Raw genomic sequence first — 19,142 nt, 5'->3', positions numbered from 1 at the left:
CGGCAGTGCATGCACTTTGTTGGACTGCCGGCAGTGCATGCACTTTGGTGGAATGCCGGTCGGCAGTGCATGCACTTTGTTTGGAATGCCGGCAGTGCATGCACTTTGTTGGACTGCCGGCAGTGCATGCACTTTGGTGGAATGCCGGTCGGCAGTACTTGCCCTTTGTTGGACTGCCGGCAGTGCATGCACTTTGGTGGAATGCCCTCAGCCCTCGAGGTCTCTGCGGTGCATGCATTTTGGTGGAATGCTCCGTCGCCTCAGACGGAAGCACCCGGCGCTAGGACCCGGCGGCTCTGCCCTCCCTGTCATCGGTCCGGGCTCAGCAGCTCTAGCGCAGCGCTGTCCCCAGCAGTCGGGGAGCCCTCCAGCGGGCAGAGGCAGACGGAGCTCCGGGGGCCACTCCCACCCCCGCTAACACCAAGCACCGCAGCCGTGCCGGCCGCCTGCACCCGGAGTCACATCCTGCTGGGGTGTCAGGGTATGCGCCGGGAGCAGCACCACAAAGGGATCCGCTGACACACGGAGAGGGTGGGACAGCCCCCCGGGGGGCCGGCAGGATGGCTCTGACCAAGAAGCACATCTACACGCGGGTGAGTGGGGGCTGGGGGGCGCATATATACATTCTGTGTGCACATCTGTCTGTATTAAAAATGTGTTATCAATGTACATGTATCTGTGGGATTAGGTTCATGCTATGTGTTCACAGATGTGCATGCATCTATGTGTCTATACATTGCACATGTGTAGATATTTATACATACATGCGTGTATCTTTATTAATGTCCTATAATGTCATCGAGGCCTCCGCTGACACCGACAGCCTCGTGGCTTGCGACGTCCCCACACCCACGAGATTGCTTTGTTGGACCATTACACACAGATTACCCACTGTGTCTTCTCGTCCACCACCTTTTCAGGTTGGAGCAGTTACCATGGCATTTTTTACATTTCAAGCAGGTTTTTTTTTAATTGAAAATTGATTTAAACACCGGATTATGTTGTTTGTAGACTGCAGAGGAAAGAAAAAAAATACATGTTGTTTCCGGGGTGTTGTTTTTTGTAAATACATTATTTGGTGTCTTAATAAGCATAGTTACTGTAGAAATTGAGAGGTTTGCGGCTGTGTCTGTATCACGCATCTAAAACTGCACCATGGTTGTGAATAGAATGTTCTGGTGTGTTTTCCCTTTTATGATTAAACAGTGGTCACTTGTGACGTCAGGCGGCCTGGGATACAGGGTTCGTTCGTGATCTCTTCTGGTAAGAGACCGCCCTGCTGGCGAGAAGGAAATCAACGTGAGACACTAGTCTTATAGCTTTGCCATTGGGTGGCACCTATATGTCACGGTAATTAAGTCATGTCTGTGAATTACGGTAAATAATTCGCAGGTACGACGTCATCGTCATGATATAAGGATTTTTAAAGCGCGGCTTCTTGTGCAGTAACAGAAAACAAACATACACTAACATCTCGTGGCTGACTATGGGTGTATTTGCGTATTTTGTGTATGCTTTAAATAGGTGTATTAATTGGTAATTGACATATCTGCCCTTCAGTGGGTGTGAGGCCCAACCAGGCCTGCAGCCTGGTGCTGGCACGGGGCCCTGGGCACACAGATGGGGCCTGGAGCACACTTCCCGGTGCCAGGTGGGGGCGCGCTCATTTTCTGACTCAGCCGGTTCCGGATTCCACCCCCGGGAGATGGTCCTGTGGATGGCAGGTCTGCGGGGGGCCTCCGGAAGTGACGCGCCCCTCCCCCCCTACCTACCCCCTGCACCTCCCCATTGCGTGTTTCCTTCATCTCTGCACTTTTCACCTCGTCGCTGTTAACCCTGTGCGGGGCCAGTGATTGGCTGGGGTGTGTGCCTGTGTATCTGTCCCTCTCTCCTGTGGATTACGGGTCGCCGGTTTCTTTACATCATTCGTTCTTTGGTGGTGGTTGGGAGATCCAGCGGTGCTCATGGCCTTCCTTGGTCTTTTCCTTGAAGGGGTAACATGTCTGGTCTTCATTCCACTGAACAGCTGTGCCGCACCCCCCAGGGGACTCCCAGAAAGCCCTGATGATGCAGATGTTTCCAGAATACTGGATGGTTTTGTATGATTTTGTAACAAACAGGGTTTGGAGATTAACTCATTACAAACAAAATTCATGATCTTCAACCCACCCAGAACCACAAGACCCAATCCCAACCTGGGCAAAATAATACTGGAAAGGGTTAGTACCTTTGTCTATCTTGGTGTCACGATCAATGAGTGGGGTCCCCAGGCAACTAAATCCCAGTCAAAGCTTGCACAATTAGCAAGTGGGATCTTGAGGCTACCCAAAGCCTCAATGATAAAGCCCTTGGGTCCACCACTGGAGGTCTACAAATCAAAGGCTATGGGTGCAAGTATGTATGGTGGGGAGCTGTGGGGTCACTGTAACAAATCTAATATTTCCAGGGTTGAGAATAAGTTCTTTAGGAATTTATTAGCTCTTCCGCCCAGTACTCCGCCCCTCCCACTGAGACTTGATTTGGGGACTACCCCAATCGAGGAGGAGCTAGCTCTGAGCCCACTAAGGTACTGGCGCCGGCTCTGGGTTACACCTGAGCTGGTTAATTACAGCTTAAAGAAGTGCTTATTAGTAGCAGTGCACGTAAAATACCATGGCTTGCCTTCATCAAGAAGGAACTCACTAGATTGGGACTTTCAAGCCTATGGACTGACCATGAGAGGGGATGTAATCAGATTTCGGCTACCATGCTCTCGAAAGGATATCGTGCTGAGAGTTTGGATATGGCCATGTGCAATCCTAAATACGACTCCAGAACTGTATCCTTTCTTTTTTTTTCTTTTTTTTTTTTATTTCTGAAATTCTTTATTGTATATAAAAAAAATATATATTTACATGGAGCAAGGATTATACATGAGTGGAAGAAGAAAGTAGACGGAGGAAGAAAAAGGAAGGAGGAAAGGGAAGGAGAAAGGGGAAAGGGAGCGAGAGAGGGGGGGGCGGTAGTCCGTATTCTTGAGGTTGTTCGATAGATCGGTATTTAAAAGTTCGGATTCCATCGTACATGTTCCAAGTCCTGCTTGACGTTGTGTCACGTCGTTCGCTTATCTGTGTTCGCCCGTATCCTGCCCCTCGCCCCGGACCCTAAGGGAACAGTAAAGAGATAGGAGTAGGAGATGAGAGGTGTGCAGGGCTTTTTGTTAACGCATAGGTTGCAGAGTGTGCCCTCAGTTATGTCTTTGTTCTGCGCCTATGGCGGTTTATGTGATGATAGGTAGAGGTCTAAAGACCCCCACATGTTTGACTGCTTGTGCGTTTTCGGTGAGTGTTTCGCTGTGATGTTATCTGCCCCCCTTAGGAACGTGACCCAGTTGAGCCATGCCTGGGGTATCCTTTCTTATGGTAAAAGATACATACCATTTTGAAAGCTTCCTGGATGTTATCTATCCCGTCATAGCAAGAAAACTTTACGTGCAATGGCGGCATGGTGTATTACCTATACGGGCCTTCACATGCAACTGGAGCATGTCTGCACCGGAAAACTGCCCCTTATGTCAATGTGACAGTGAAACAGAGCAACATGTGTTCTTCTTTTGCCCTCCATACCTCAAACCAAGGAAATATTGGCTTGTCCCACTTTGTAAAAATCTTGGATTTCGGCAGTGCATGCAAGCACTTAGAGTAATGCAAAATGATACCTCAGGACCCATTGTTTTTGCAGTTTCGCATTTTTTAGCAGCCATGTGGTGCATAAGGAGATCCTCAAGTATCTACAGCTAAGCGTACCTTATCGGATAAATAATGTATCCTGTCATGGAGGCTCTCCCTATTTCCCTAGTCCCCTAGAATAGTGTGCCCTTATTTTAAAAGAAAAATGTAATGTGATTTTATTGTGACTGTAACAATTAATTGTGTGCTTTTATAATAATTTTTTACTATATGATGTTTCATGTCTTTTAAACCTGAACTTTTATGGTATTGTCTGTACCGAAATAAAGATTTTATGATGATGATTGGCTGGGGTGTGTGTCTGTGGGGCTGTCCCTCTCCTGTGGATTACAGGTCGCCGGTTTCTGACGTCATTTAGTCTTTGGTGGTCGTGAGATCCAGCGGTGTTCATTGGCCTTCCTTGGTCTTTTCCTTGAAGGGGGAACATGTCTTGTCTTCATCCCCTGAACAGCTGTGCCGCACCCCCCAGGGGACTCCCAGAAAGCCCTGATGATGCAGATGTTTCCAGTGGAAACTATTTATACCAGGTCGACTGAAAGTGTCACTCAAGTTGCCTTCCACATTTTCGGGTGACAAGGTCAAAGAACTGTGTGGTATACAGAGACATTGTTGTTGTTGTTGCAGTTTTATGTAGCGCCAACTGGACCCGAAGGTATTGGAGCGCTTTACATGAGCATCAGTTACATTACACAAGGACACATTCATTTTTCTTAGGCATGGGGACATTTAGTAATTTGCTCTGGATAACAGGATGTTGAGTCGACGCCGATACTCGAACCTGGTTCCTCGGATCCAAAGTCGGCAGCTCTGGCCGTTAAGCCAGTTTCAAGTCTCCTGTCTGCAGTATCTTTAGAGAGAGAGCCTACACAACGCGTAGTCTGGCTCACACATCATGTGTGCAGTCACTCACGGTCAAGGCCAGGATGTAGCATCTTTGGAAAAGGCAGGAAACACGCCAGCCCCAATCTGCCCCATCTTCAACTGAGAAGGCCGGTGCACCGCAGGTCACAGAGCGGTCGAAAGCCCAGGGGTGCCCAATATCCTGACATGCGGAAAGGTACAGAGTGACCTAAGACCCAGGCCCACGGATTCATCTTCTTGAGATAAGGCTAGGACAGGATGGGGCACACGGTCACCCAGGGCTTTGAACTGCCCCCCCCCCGCCCCTCCTCCTCCTGAGGAGGGATGGACTGCATACATTGTAAAGCGCAGACCCACACCTACTGCTCCCAGGAGAGGGGTGGATACACACCAATGTATGCAATCACTTACACCCAAGCCACGCCCCAGCCTTCTCCCGAGAGGTGGTCAACACACCACCACACATAGGGCCCGAATCACCGAACTAACTTAAGACAAATTCCTAAACTTACTACTATTTTGGAATTCACAGAAGGCACTTACTCATTTCGGTATTCACAGAAGTTAGGAGTCCTAACTTTAGGACTCCTAAATGCCTTCTGTGAATACCGAAAGTCTTAAAGTTAGGATTATCCTCAGTTTAGGAGTAGTAAAGTTAGGACTCCTAACTTCTGTGAATCCCGAAATGAGTAAAGTGCCTTCTGTGAACACCAAAATGAGTAAGTGCCATCTGTGAATACCAAAAAGAGTAAGTGCCTTCTATGAATACCAAAATGAGTAAGTGCCATCTGCGAATACCAAAATGGTAGTAAGTTTAGGATTTTGTCTTAAGTTAGTTCTATGAATCGGGCCCAGAGTCACTCAGGTCTGAAGATGCTGTCAGTCATCTTAAGGAGGAGGAGCGTGTGGGGAGGTTGTGGCTTGCTGGGTAATGTGTCCTTAGTTGTGCTTTCGACTATATTTCGATAATTCCCACAAAATCGATTACCATCTGCTTCTTCATCGTATACTAATGCACTGTGTGATATCAAATTAGAGCACTCCTATTGTATCTTAGTGCACTGCTTTACCCTCTGTGGTTTATCACATCCTGCTAACTGTGTCTATTAAAAATGCAATAACAGGGAGGTGGAGCGTAGACGCAGCTGCCAATAGAGTCTCCCAGAGCCTAGGACTGACTCCGTGTCAAACTCAGGGCTTCAGAGTCACCAAAGGCCCTTGCCTAACTCCTGAGGTCTCAGGCATCACACCCATGGGTATACATTCTCCCAGAGCCTAGGTCTGACTCCTCATTACAATCAGGGGTATATACTCAGCCAAGGCTCAGGCCCGACTCCTCAGGTGGGCGGCCAACACACTGAGCGGTCGATAGCCAGATCCCTGGTCTGACTCTGCATGGGGACAGGACATCACTCCCAGGGGTTTATTGTCACCCAAGTCCCAGGTCTAACTCCTGAGACCACAGCCCATCACCGTCTGGGGTATATAATCACCCAAGCCCCAGGCCTGGCGTCGGCATCCAATATGCAGGCCCAAGTCCTGCATCTTTAGGTATAAAAACAACACAGATCTGGATGTATTATCATTACAGGCAGTCTCCTCCATCCTCAGGTGAGAAGAGCAACAAGCACAGGATGATATGGTACCCAATGCTCAGGCCTGGTCCCTCATGTGATACAGGCAACTATAACATGCCACATAATAAGCCGAGGCCAGACTTCAGGATCTCCAGGAGATAAAGCCAAGGCACTACCAGGCCTGCAGCAGCATGACGCCCGGGTCTATGGCCACCATCTTCCGGTGGTATACCAAGAAATTCAGAGCATATAGTCCAAGCCTGTGACCAGCATCCTCAGATGAGAGATGCATTTAGTGCCCAGGACCCAGTTTTGAATTCCATGCCTCTATATTAGGCCATCATACAAGGCCTACAGTGGCCTAAAGCCTAGCCGCATGTCTATATTCTTCAGGAGAAAAGGCCAAGACACACCAATGTCTATAGTTCCTGAACGCCCAGGCCCCACTCCAGACTTCCCAAGGCCCAGATTTCATTCCAGACTTCCCCAGGCCCAACCCTACTTCAGACTTCCCAAGGCCCAGGTTTAATTCCAGACTTCCCAAGGCCCAGGTTCCACTCCAGACTTCCCAAGGCCCAGGTTTCATTCCAGACTTCCCCAGGCCCAACCCTACTTCAGACTTCCCAAGGCCCAGGTTTAATTCCAGACTTCCCAAGGCCCAGGTTCCACTCCAGACTTCCCAAGGCCCAGGTTTCATTCCAGACTTCCCCAGGCCCAACCCTACTTCAGACTTCCCAAGGCCCAGGTTTAATTCCAGACTTCCCAAGGCCCAGGTTCCACTCCAGACTTCCAAAGGCCCAGGCTTCACTCCAAATTATCCAAGGCCCTGGCTCCACTCCATTCTTTCCCAAGGCCCCGGCTCCACTCCAGACTTCCCTAGTCCCAGGCTCCACCACATTATTCAAGGTTCAGGCCCCACTCCAGACTTCCCAAGGCTTAGACTTCCCAAAGCCCAGACTCCATTTCAGACTTTCCTAGGCCCAGGCCCCACTCCAGACGTCCAAGGCCCAGGCTCCACCCCAGACTTCCCAAGGCCCAGGCCTCAATCCAGACTTCCATGGCCCAGGCCCCACTCCCGTCTTCCCAAGGCCCAGGCCCCACTCAAGATTATCCAAGGCCCAGGCCCCACTCCAGACTTTCCAGGTACTGAGGTTAACATTTGTGGGACAAAGAGCGCTACAGGGTCCATCCAGGTCAGCCTGCAGCATCTTCCCATGACAGGACCGCCGTACTCCTTTGTATATAGCGACAGACGGCCCAGACCTCACTCTCTCGAGCATCCAATCATTGACAAATGCAAGACACCAGACTCTATAGTCACCTAAAGCCAAGGTGGGCGTCCATAGGTGACAGGGTTAATGAACCGGGGCAAATTGCCAAGCACGTCCCAGGCCTCACTCCAGCATACCTAGATGGCTGGCCGCCGCACTAAGGTGTATGTGTTTTTTACAGCATTGTATTAGTTTTATAAGGAGAAGGATTGTGCACCAGAATGAAGTTAATGAGCTTCCAATGTATTCCAAAAATATATCCTTTATTATTTTTCCATTTAAAACTTAGGACATCAGCCAACGCGTTTCGTTCCTACTGGAACTTCGTCAGGGCGTAAATCGTGAATAAGATGTGTCAGTACCACGGACTTTCAAGTAGATACAAATAGACGTAATCCCAGGTCCTCCGTATTCACCAGGAGGTTAGATCACAAGACACAAATCGCTCTAAGAATTCCATGGTCAAGGAGTCCAAATAACGGCCAACAATCCTCCGTAATCACTTCCGTAATCACCAGGAGGCTGGATCCCGACTGCTCAATTCACACGGGATAGATAATGGTCCAAGGGCCAAAGTGGCAGCCTTTTCTGGATTGTATTAGTTTTATAAAAATCAAAACAAAACACGCAGCCAGTGCAGAAGAGAAACGCATTTTTTACCGTGATTATGCATTTACATCGAATACCAATACCACAAATTTAAGGTAAATTTGGGAGTGTGGGAGGTCTCCTCCACAAATACATTGTTTTTAAATATAAAAACAATGCGTGGTATTGGCATGCAATGTAAATGAATTATCGCAATAAAAACAAGCGTGCTAAAACATTCGAGGCAAAGGCATGCGATGTAGTTACCAGCGTTGTACGGCTGGTTGTACCAGCCATACATCACGGTTAGCTGGTGGTGTCCGCTGGCCCATTGCTGGATCACCGCTCCTTGCTCCCCTCCCAGCACCAGTGCATTCTCTCCCTTGCCTCTGGGTCGGATGCCTGTTCTTTCTCTCCTTCTCCAATCCGATGTATTCATTTATGTAAGACTCAGGTCTCACTGCTTAAATCTCAGGCACACAAATGCAGTGTGTAGTCACACAAGATCCGGACAGTGACCGGTCAACACACCTGAAGAAAACAGCCACACTATAGGCACACCTACACACAGAATCCACAGAATGGTCTAAACATGCCGTTTCTTTTAATCTGAGTGTGGACACTATTAAAATAAAGAATGTATGGAATAGTTGTTCACAACTCATTTTTACCAGGTAATCTATTTTCTTTTCTTCACATTACGGGGCCTAGACGGTTGAGGGATGATATTATTATCTAAACATTATTATTTCTTCACTATTTCACATGAGCCTGAGAGTTGGGCAACACTTCCACTTCTATTTATTTTTATTTCTATCAAGAAAGTTGCCGATGATGACAGAACGAGCAAACCGATGAGTACCGACCAGTAGCTCCATGGATGGTGCTTACCTGAGGCACTTTCTGACTTCTCTCACATTCTTGCTTTGGTGGGTGTGAGACTAGTTAGGGATGGTTGATTTATACAATTTTTAATGAGAACACTTAGAGGTGGGCATGACCGGATCAGTGAACCTAGCACTACCTAGGAGTAGATAATACTCATTTAACCCTTTGCTTGCGTTGGACGGCCCCCGGCCGTCCGACGTCACGGTGGGCGTGTGTGGAGGACGGCACGCCCATTCATAAATCACCGGCACCGCGGCGGAATTCCTGCCGCAGTCAATGGGTTAATAGAAGTTACAAAGTTTACAGCGTTCTGTTTAACCAGGTCATTTGTGTTTGGACTCCGTGATTGGAGGGCGACCTGGTGACATTGTCTCTTTGCTGTACGCTTATATACAGGCCTGACTCCAGCATCCTACCTTTGACACATAACACGCACCAGATTATATGGTCACCTAAGGCCCAGGTCTGACTCCAAGGAGAACATACAGATGTAGTCACAGAAGGCCCAGGTCTGGCTCCTCAGGTGATAGGCCAGCTCACTCCTTGGCTCACTCCTTGGAGTACAGTCAGACCAGTCCCAAGGCTCAGGCCCTTTCCAAACTTCCCAAGGCCCCGGCTCCACTCCAGTCATACAAAGCCGAGGCCGGGCTCCTCGGCTGAGAGGCCAGCTCACTCCTTGGCTCACTCCGTGGTGTATTGTCACAGCAGTTTTCATGTCTGACACCTGAGGTGATATTAGTTCACTCCCTAGTGTACAGTCACACCAGTCCTAGGCCTGGCTCCTCAGGTGAGAGGCCAGCTCACTCCTTATCTCACTTGTTGGCTCACTCCTTGTTGTATTGTCAGAGCAGGCCCAGGCCTGGCTTCTCAGCTGAGAGGCCAGCTCACTCCTTGACTCACTCCTTGGCTCACTCCTTGGTGTATTGTTACAGCAGGCCCAGTGCTGGCTCCTCAGCCGTGAGGTCAGCTCACTCCTTGACTCACTCCTTGGCTCACTCATTGGCTCACTCATTGGTGTGACTTCACAGCAGGCCCAGAGATGACTCCTCAGGTGAGAGGCCAGCTCACTCCTGGACTCACTCCTTGGCTCACTCCTTGGTGTGACGTCACAGCAGGCCCAGTGCTGGCTCCTCAGCCGTGAGGTTAGCTCACTCCTTTGCTCACTCCTAGTTGTATAGTCACAGCAGTCACATATCTGACTCCTAAGGTGATAGTAGTTCACTCCCTAACATACAGTCACACCAGTCCTAGGCCTTGCTCTTCAGGTGAGAGAGGCCAGCTCACTGGGCTCACTCCCTAGTGTACAGTCACACGAGTCCTAGGCCTGGCTCCTCAGGCGAGAGAGGCCAGCTCACTGGGCTCACTCCCCAGAGTACAGTCACAGCAGTCCCAGGTCTGGGTCCTCAGCGTGTTATGTGCCCGAGTTAGGCACATGTAGCAACACGCCCCATTTTTTTTACATTGTCCTTGTTTCTAAACAATAACATTATTTGCCATGACCTTTGCACATATTCGTGTGAATGACAATTTTGGATTAGTTTCCCTGAAACTTCTTTTGTTTACACATTTGGCTTCGTGCAACATTATCACGATGCCTCGAACACCAAGTACAAGGCTTTTATGCACGAATGTACAAATGTCATTCTCTCTTCATCCACGGGGTGACAAGGCTATCTACATATCCACAACAATGCTAATCTGTATGTACATTGCAAGGATGCTTTTTATTATAAATAACGAAGCATTTCTGGGGGTTAGCGGAAGAGACACTTCAGCTGACACCCAGGGTCCCTGCATGCTGAGGCTTTGACTTCTCCATGAGGGGTGTCCAATTCGTGACCAAGACGGAGTCCTCATTCTTTTCCGTCAGGTAATGGGGTTGGATCATCCCATGGGGGGATTCGTGCCTCTACACCTACACATGCTCTAGACATAAATAGTGTAAGGATTGCATAGTAGGAGTGCGCCTGTTTACTACCTTTTATTATTTTATACCTGCATATACACTGTCTTAGCACCATGGTGGAACTGTATCTGCTATTTACTCTATTGGTGCCCGTATTCACTTTCATCTGCTTCTGTCTACTGATTATCGCAGCAAATATATTCTATACAAGAATAACGCTGGTTCAATAAATATATAGAAATCGTCCCTCTATGTATTCTCTGTATATTTCTCTGAGAACCAGAGTGCACGAATGACGGAGCGAAAAGGTTCTAGATCTACTACCACGATCCCCAGGGGGTCAGGGTTGTCATGTTCAGTGGTTGCCAAAATTATTTCGCTCCCTGTTTGGGGTAGCAGGGCTTACGGTGGCACGGCGAGCTAGCTGGTATCTAGGCCAAAATATACTAAGAGGATGCATGGAACCAGTCTTGGCCCCTCACCCAAAGTTTATGTTGTCCACAAACGCACAGGTCCTATGGACTGGTGGGAACTACACTGCAAGCTGAGAGGGCAGCTCACTCTTTGGCTCAATCCTTGGTATGAGTCACACAAGGCCCAGGTCTGGCTCCTCAAGTGAGAGGTCATCTCACTCCTTGAGTAGCTCCTTGGCTCACTCCTTGGAGTCCAGTCAGACCAGTCCCAGGCCTGGCTCCTCGGCTGAGAGGCCACCTCACTCCTTGACTCACTCCTTGGTGTATTGTCACAGCAGTCCCAGGTCTGACTCACACAAGGCCCAAGCCTCACTCCAAAGCCCTGTGTAATCACCGGTCTCACCTGGCTGGGCAGGGCGTCTGAATCACTTTGGGTTGAAGTGCGGTCACCCCTGCTGGCAGCTTGCGTCTTGGGTTCCGCCTCCCTGGTGAGGGTGGCACAGGGCCAGGCTTTAAAGCTGGAAAAACGAGAATTAAGAGATCACAGCTTCAAAGCCAGCATCACGAGTGCGTGCTGACAGCCAGCCATGCACTCAGGGGGAGCTGCAGTTTCATCGGGGTGGGCGGAGGGGCGTTGGGGCATTCTTAAAAAGACCCAGTGGATACCTACTGAAACAAGGCTGTGCTGAGAGATAAGCATGGCCTTGAAAACTGCACCCACTCAGTCAGTGGGGAAACGAAACTTGAGGGTGCCCCCCTGCAAAGTACATGGACCCAGTCCGGATCTCTCGGGCTAGGAGCCCACCGCCCATGCACAGTGCCGGAGGGGACCCCCTGGAGCGGTGGCAAATGTTACCTCACTGCACTGTGTGCTTTCAGAGCCCGAGGAGAGTATGGGCCTGTAGTGTATGCTACAGTGTATGCTACTATACCTTGAGTTTCGGAGTAGCGTGCTACCTGACGTAAAGCGCTTCAACGCCTCATCATGGGTGATCAGTGCTATATGAATGCAATTTTAACACTCTACACGATGTAGAACAGCAATCGGCTGTGTAATTTAGAATTGCCCTCGAGATATTCATCATTGGAGGTTTTTACGTTTCACCCCACAAACCCAATCATCTCATGGCGAATGAATAATACTGTTATACCCAATCTCAGCGGCACTCATTGTGGTGGTCCTAAAAGGATGATACGATATTACCCTGGAAACGCCATTACAAATGGATCAATTTTTATCACACTGACAATGTTTGGCGCAATAAGGTCTACACCCCTCATAACATTTTGGCAAGTCAAACCTGCTGGAATTTAAAGAGTGAAAAAGAACCAGAAAATACCAGGACGTACAGATGTTGGTGCTGTCAACACCATTATTAGGTCACCTCTTAGGACAGGTGATAATTATTGGACTGATTCTATTGTATGCAGTGTTTATCCCATCTGACCGTGGGGCATTCCCACTCACGCGCTTGTGCAGTTTCGATGACCCTTATTACATGCTCGGGCGTGATTCTGGTCCCTGTGCACAGAGACCTTTGCAACGCAGTCAGAATGACGAGTTTGTTGATAATTATCAAACCCTCACTGTTTTTCCCTGATTGATTACTGTAGATTGAACCTGCTAAAATGTATTGGGGTAAATGCCCCAGAAAAAAGGTAAAATGCTTAATTTGGTGTGTTAAGTGCTTATTCTACATTATATGCTTCATTGTGAAGTTGCAAACTTGAAATTGGAAGTATTTACCACACTGTGTAATTGTATTTATCGGGTGTGATAAATATCCCACCCGATTCCGCGTAATTTGTAATCGTGGCGCACTTGCGTAAAGAAGAGGATTTACTCTCTCCAGTTTACCGACCTTGGAACTGTGAACGGCTGAGCTGGTTAATTCTGTATCGAAATCTTGCACAGTGTTGGTGCCTGTCCTTCTGCTGTGTATGAGTACTTTGTATCGAATGCTGTGTGTGTGTGATTGTTCTGTCTTGTACACTGGGGAATATATGTTGAGTACTCACATTGCATAGATTTTACAGAGGTTGAACAGAGCACGTGCGCAGTCTGCACTTTCTACTCCCATATTTTTCACATGTGATGCAGATATCTTGGTTTCAATCTATACATATTGGTAGACCAAGTGCATAAGTGTAAGTTATGCCTTCCTGCACAAAAACAATCCTGCCTGTAACATAGGCACCATTGCAGCATGGCGCAGGGGTGCCTATGCTGCGGTTAGGTAGCGCACAGGGCGCCAGCACTGGGAAAAGGAAAGGTGCACCATATCTGAGTAGCTATGGAGCATTTCAGCTTCCTCCCTTTCACGCAACGCAACACAAGGCAACGCAACACAACACAATGCAGTAAGTTGCATTGCTGCGTTGGGGGAGATTTTAGTAAATCTGCCCTCAGCTATTTACATCTGCTTCAGGGTGTGAGAATTAGTGGGTTCACAAAATGCACCTGTGTCACACCACCCAGACTAGGGTTTTACACTCAATTTGTGCAGTTTCTTTACAGTGTTTCTGTTGTGGAAACTTTCCTATTGAAGTGCAGTTGTTTCATTATCTTCACAAAAACATCACAAAAGCCTGCTATGTTGTATACCTGCCTTGTTTTCCTGTGGAGACCCACTTTACTTGTGTTAGGTGTGTGAAGGCAGAAACACCGACTGTGCACTTCCATTCACTGTTTAATTTATAAATCAATAAGTGTTGTGCCTAAAGCTTTGTGAAGAAGCCCACTACCAGCGTAATTGAAAATCAGGGTGCTGGGTGCCAAGGCTGCGTAGTCTTGATTGCACCGCTGCCTCTTCCCTCCACCACCAGGCACTCAGTGCCCCTTTATCTCACTCATGCCTCTCTCATCCACCACCAGACGCTCACTGCCCCTTTATCTCACTCAGGCCTCTCTCATCCACCACCAGACGCTCTCTACCCCTGTGTCTCACTCAGGACTCTCTCATCCACCAGCAGACGCTCTCTTCCCCTTTATCTCACTCAGGCCTCTCTCATCCACCACCACCAATGCTCGCTGCACCTTTATCTGGTGGAGAAGTGTGGCTCAATGGTTAGAGCGGCAGACCCTGATGCAGAGGTCTAGCCTGGGACCAGGGTTCAATTCCTGCCTCGGCGGGTCTTGGGCTCCAAAAAATTCCAAGGACCTGATAATTCTCGCCTCGGTGCCTATTCCAATCATGGAGTCCCACTCTGCAACTCTGGGCAATAACTTGCTTAATCTCCACAACGGCCCCAACAATGCTAAGGATGCCTGGCCTCCACCATGGGGGTGCCCAGGAGTGGACGCCTCACAGGGAAAGCCAGGATGGGTTCCACAGCGGTATTCCTACAAGCGCCTTGAGACCCTTGCGGGTGAGTAGTGCGCTTACATTTATCTCACTCAGGCCTCTCTCATCCACCACCAGGTGCTCACTGCCCCTTTATCTCATAAATACCAAGGATGTCTACTTTTGAGTCCACCTCGTGCCTCTCTCATCCACCACCAGACACTCACTGCCTCTTTATCTAGCTCAGGCCTCTCTCATCCACCACCAGACGCTCGCTGCCCCTTTATCTCACTCAGGCCTCTCTCATCCACCACCAGGCGCTCGCTGCCTCTTTATCTCACTCGTGCCTCTCTCATCCACCACCAGACACTCGCTGCCTCTTTATCTAGCTCAGGCCTCTCTCATCCACCACCAGACGCTCGCTGCCCCTTTATCTCACTCAGGCCTCTCTCATCCACCACCAGGCGCTCGCTGCCTCTTTATCTCACTCGTGCCTCTCTCATCCACCACCAGACGCTCGCTGCCCCTTTATCTCACTCATGCCTCTCTCATCCACCACCAGACGCTCGATGCCTCTTTATCTCACTCGTGCCTCTCTCATCCACCACCGTACACTCGCTGCCCCTTTATCTCACTCAGGCCTCTCTCATCCACCACCAGGCGCTCGCTGCCTCTTTATCTCACTCGTGCCTCTCTCATCCACCACCAGACACTCGCTGCCTCTTTATCTAGCTCAGGCCTCTCTCATCCACCACCAGACACTCGCTGCCTCTTTATCTCACTCAGGCCTCTCTCATCCACCATCGTACACTCGCTGCCTCTTTATCTCACTCGTGCCTCTCTCATCCACCACCAGACGCTCGCTGCCCCTTTATCTCATAAATACCAAGGATGTCTACTTTTGAGTCCACCTCGTGCCTCTCTCATCCACCACCAGACACTTGCTAACCCCTTTATCTCACTCTTGCAGGTTTTCTTTCATCTCTGCTCTCTCCCTTTGTCACTGTTTTTCCATCTTTCTCTTCCTCTTTTTGCATCTTATGCATTTGTCTCACTTGCTCTGGATCAAAGGCTGTTGAGGTGCTGGTCCCCAAAAATGAGTTCTGGTCCCACCTTCAACCACCGGCTCAAAACAAGCACTGCCCCCAGAGCAGGAGAGAGGGTTGTTCCCTGCTGCATGCTGGGGTGGGCATAAATAAAATGTGAGTGACACTTAAACAGACCAATAGATGAAGATGTCTAACCAGAACCCCCTGTGCGGGCGGTGCATATGTCGTTATGCCACATTGCAGCATATGTTGCGACTGCACCGCCCCGACCCCACAAGCTGCAAATACCCGCCTTGCAATCTGAGTCAAAATGGACTTCAGATGAAACCGAACATTATTCTGCAGCGAGGGCCCCTCCCTCCCTGGCCCCTTGTTTACTGGGGTGCTGGTGCGAGATAAGGGGGCGCTGCACCCCTGGGAGTTTGCATCCGGTGACCACTTCTGCCTCGTGCGTTGCAGACCTGCACTGTGACGGCCGAGCTATCCCCCAGCGTGCAGGTTAAACCCGTCAGTGATATAAACCCTTTATCATACATACCTGGCCGTGGGCACTGCCCCCAGCACGGTCGGAAGCACCACCTGAGCCCGTCTTCTTCCTTGGAATCAGGGAACGGAGACGCCCACGGGGCTGGGCACCCCCCTTTTCCTTGGGAGTGGTGCCAAACTGGAGACTGTTGCCATGGCGACGAGTCGGGATGGCTGGGGTACCACTCGTGAAAAGCATCGTGCACTGTGATGGGGGGGGGGCATCCGAGAGGGAGCGCAGGGGTCATCGCCATGGCAACAAACCAGTGCCGAGAAAGGGTTGGCTGGGGGCACTGACATTATTAGCCCCCCCCCCCCTCCCCTCCCCTGTAGTCTACCGTGCTGGGAGTCATGTCCTCAGCCTGACTGACACAAACAGGGTGCATCCGATTGAGGGGAGATGACAAAAGGATTTATACAAGATCACACAGCGCGACGGCAGGTAGCCGTAACTCCAGCCCTGTCGCTTTCACTCTCCACTCCAGAGTAACCCCAGCCCCTGAGCTCCTTGGTTTAGTTGGTGGCGGCAGCGGTGTTAGAGGCACAGAGCCCTTAAAAGGTTACCCGCGGGCATCATGCCAACAGGAACTGGATACTCGGGTCCAGTTTTTCCTTCTCGAAACCATGACAATGGAGATTATAAAAGAATTACTTTCAGTAGCGCTTCGGCCCACACTTTTTAAAGCGCTATAAATACATTTTACCTAGATTAAAGCTACTCCATTTACAGGCTTCGGAAGGATGAAATACTGAGTTGGTGTTGCCGGTATTTAAAACTCGGACCTGAATTACACAGCAAATGTCAGCAGAGAGCGTAAAATAGCTGCTCCACTTTGTACAATATTAGTCCATAGGAAGCAGTCGAGTACCGCATCTTACAGAAAATACTAGGGGCCTCATTTATGAGAAATGACGCATCGCTGCGTGAAAGCAGCGATGCGTCACTTCTCAGTGCGCACTCCTTGCGACATGATTGATGCGTCATATTTACTGTATGACGCATCATGTCGCAAGGAGTTACAGATACGTCAGTATTTCTGACGTATCTGTATGGCGCAAAAGTCACACATTGCTGGAGTGTGTCACAAAAGTGACACAACTCCAGCAATGCGTCCTTTCACATGGGGAAAGCCCCATGTGAAAGGGCTTGCGTCAGTCTTACGCCTGCTGTGAGGCAGGCGCAAGATTTTGACGCAACAGCGTCCTAAAAGTGACGCAGTGAAATCACATAGATTTCACTGCGTCACTATTACGAGGCTTTTTGCGGGGGAACGCCCACTCTGCATACATTATACCTGACGCAGGTATAATGTAGCGCAGGGGTTTACAAAGTGACGCATCTGCTTAGATGCGTCACTTTGTAAATAGTGCGCAACAGGAGGCATGTTTTACGCCGCCGATGCGTCACAAAAAGTGACGCATCGGAAGCGCAAAACTGACGCAAGGCCTCATAAATGAGGCCCCAGGTTTGTAAATGAAAATCTTGTTAAGGCGTAGAGTCATCTGAAGACCTGACACCTGAAAAGGCGGGACTTGTGCTGCTAAACTTGGGGGTGGTTGGTCAGAAATGCGGATTTTAATAAATATTCAGGGACTATTTAATTATCACCATAATTCGGCTGATGGCAGAGGCTGAATAGGCGAATTGCCGGCTCATCTACTTGAAGACTGTGGGGCCGATTCACAGAACTAATATGAGAACAAATCCTAAACTTACTACTTTTGGCATTTAGTAGTAGTAAAGCTAGGACTCCTAACTTTACTACTACTAAACTGAGACAAAATCCCAACTTTACGACTTTCGGTATTCACAAAAGACATTTAGTAGCAGTAAAGTTGTCACTACTTATTAAACAGAACCTACGTGGTTTACCTTAAATTAGTTTTAGTTTCCAACAAGATCCCTCAACAGTTGTGAGGTTAAGTCTGCCCTGGAAGTGCCATCTTGCCAGGGTGGTATGAAGTCGCCAATGACATGACACATTATGTGGGTGAGACCACCTTATCCAGGATCTTGAAATTTTGAGATTGGGGGATCGCCTAGGATAAATCCACGTCACGTCACAATGCTTCCTGATCGCGCCAGCAGCCAAAGTGATCACAGCATGATTGCAGCTGCAGTTTAAACAAGAAAATGAGCTTTTTGTTGTTAAGATTTTTCAGAAATGAACAGTGACGGAGACTGGCACCTATTTATTTTCTGTTCATAGTTCATATGGAAAGAAAGAATCTCTGGATCTTACTATACATACTCAGCTACAACCTTTTTGTGATATTAAGACACCAAGTATTTAAACAGTTTGTGGGATTGGTTATGGTCGGACAATGGATTATAAGTAAGGCTCCCGGTTTTCCGTTTTTACGGATTTTTACAGATAAATACAGACAGAAAACAATGTGTTTTCTGTCTGCATTTATTTTTAAAAGTGGATAAATATAGAAAATTGTGCTTTTTAAGTGACTCTCCGTGCTGTCTTTGATGAATAAAAGGCCTGCAGCTGAGAATATGGACAGCATGGGAAATTAGAAAACAGGATGAATTTCTTTAAATAATAGCATATGTCAACATACATTTATGGTATAATGCTAGTATTTGCCAGTGGATATATTGGTATGTAATATTTGTCAGCTTAAATAGCTAAAACACAACAGACATCAAATTATGAGTGTGTGTCTATCAGTTAAATTAAATATGGAAATGTACAGTTTTTTATCTTCATTTATACGCAAATCAGAAAATAAATATGGATAAATACATATAAAATTGCCCAAAAATAAATATGGATAAATACATACGGAAATGTTGAAAAAATAAATACCATGAAACTGGGAGCCCCAATTATAAGGAATAATGTGCATTTGTGGGTTAAACGGAAATAGCAGGACACCTCTGGGTCCATGACCTTATAAAGGAGCCCCTCTTTCGGCTTCGTTCCTCTCTATGGTCGCAGAACTCTTCAGTGACTTTCAATGTCCTTATAATGTGCACCTGGGGTACTTTTTTCCCATATTTGGTACTCCTCGGTGCTCCCTCCATCAGCCACCAGGCAAC

General features: G+C 48.5%; 1 protein-coding gene across 2 annotated transcripts in view; it reads left to right on the top strand.

Annotated features, from left to right (window-relative positions):
- The first annotated feature begins 350 nt into the window (after nucleotides 1–350).
- The window catches only part of DCTN1 (dynactin subunit 1), a 669,529-nt gene continuing 650,737 nt past the window's right edge, over nucleotides 351–19,142 (top strand). Inside the window, exon 1 of one of the 2 annotated variants that reach the window (XM_078674588.1) lies at nucleotides 351–593. In XM_078674588.1, the coding sequence (XP_078530714.1) occupies nucleotides 561–593 (33 nt within the window). In that variant the 5' untranslated portion in view covers nucleotides 351–560. The remainder of the gene's footprint in view (nucleotides 594–19,142) is intronic. The other variant, XM_078674584.1, reaches the window with a different exon arrangement.

Source organism: Lissotriton helveticus, chromosome 2_1 (assembly GCF_964261635.1).
Source record: "Lissotriton helveticus chromosome 2_1, aLisHel1.1, whole genome shotgun sequence".
NCBI classification, from domain to species: Eukaryota; Metazoa; Chordata; class Amphibia; order Caudata; family Salamandridae; genus Lissotriton; species Lissotriton helveticus.
Note: the sequence above shows the minus strand (reverse complement) of the source record. Positions and strands in the feature narration are given on the sequence as shown.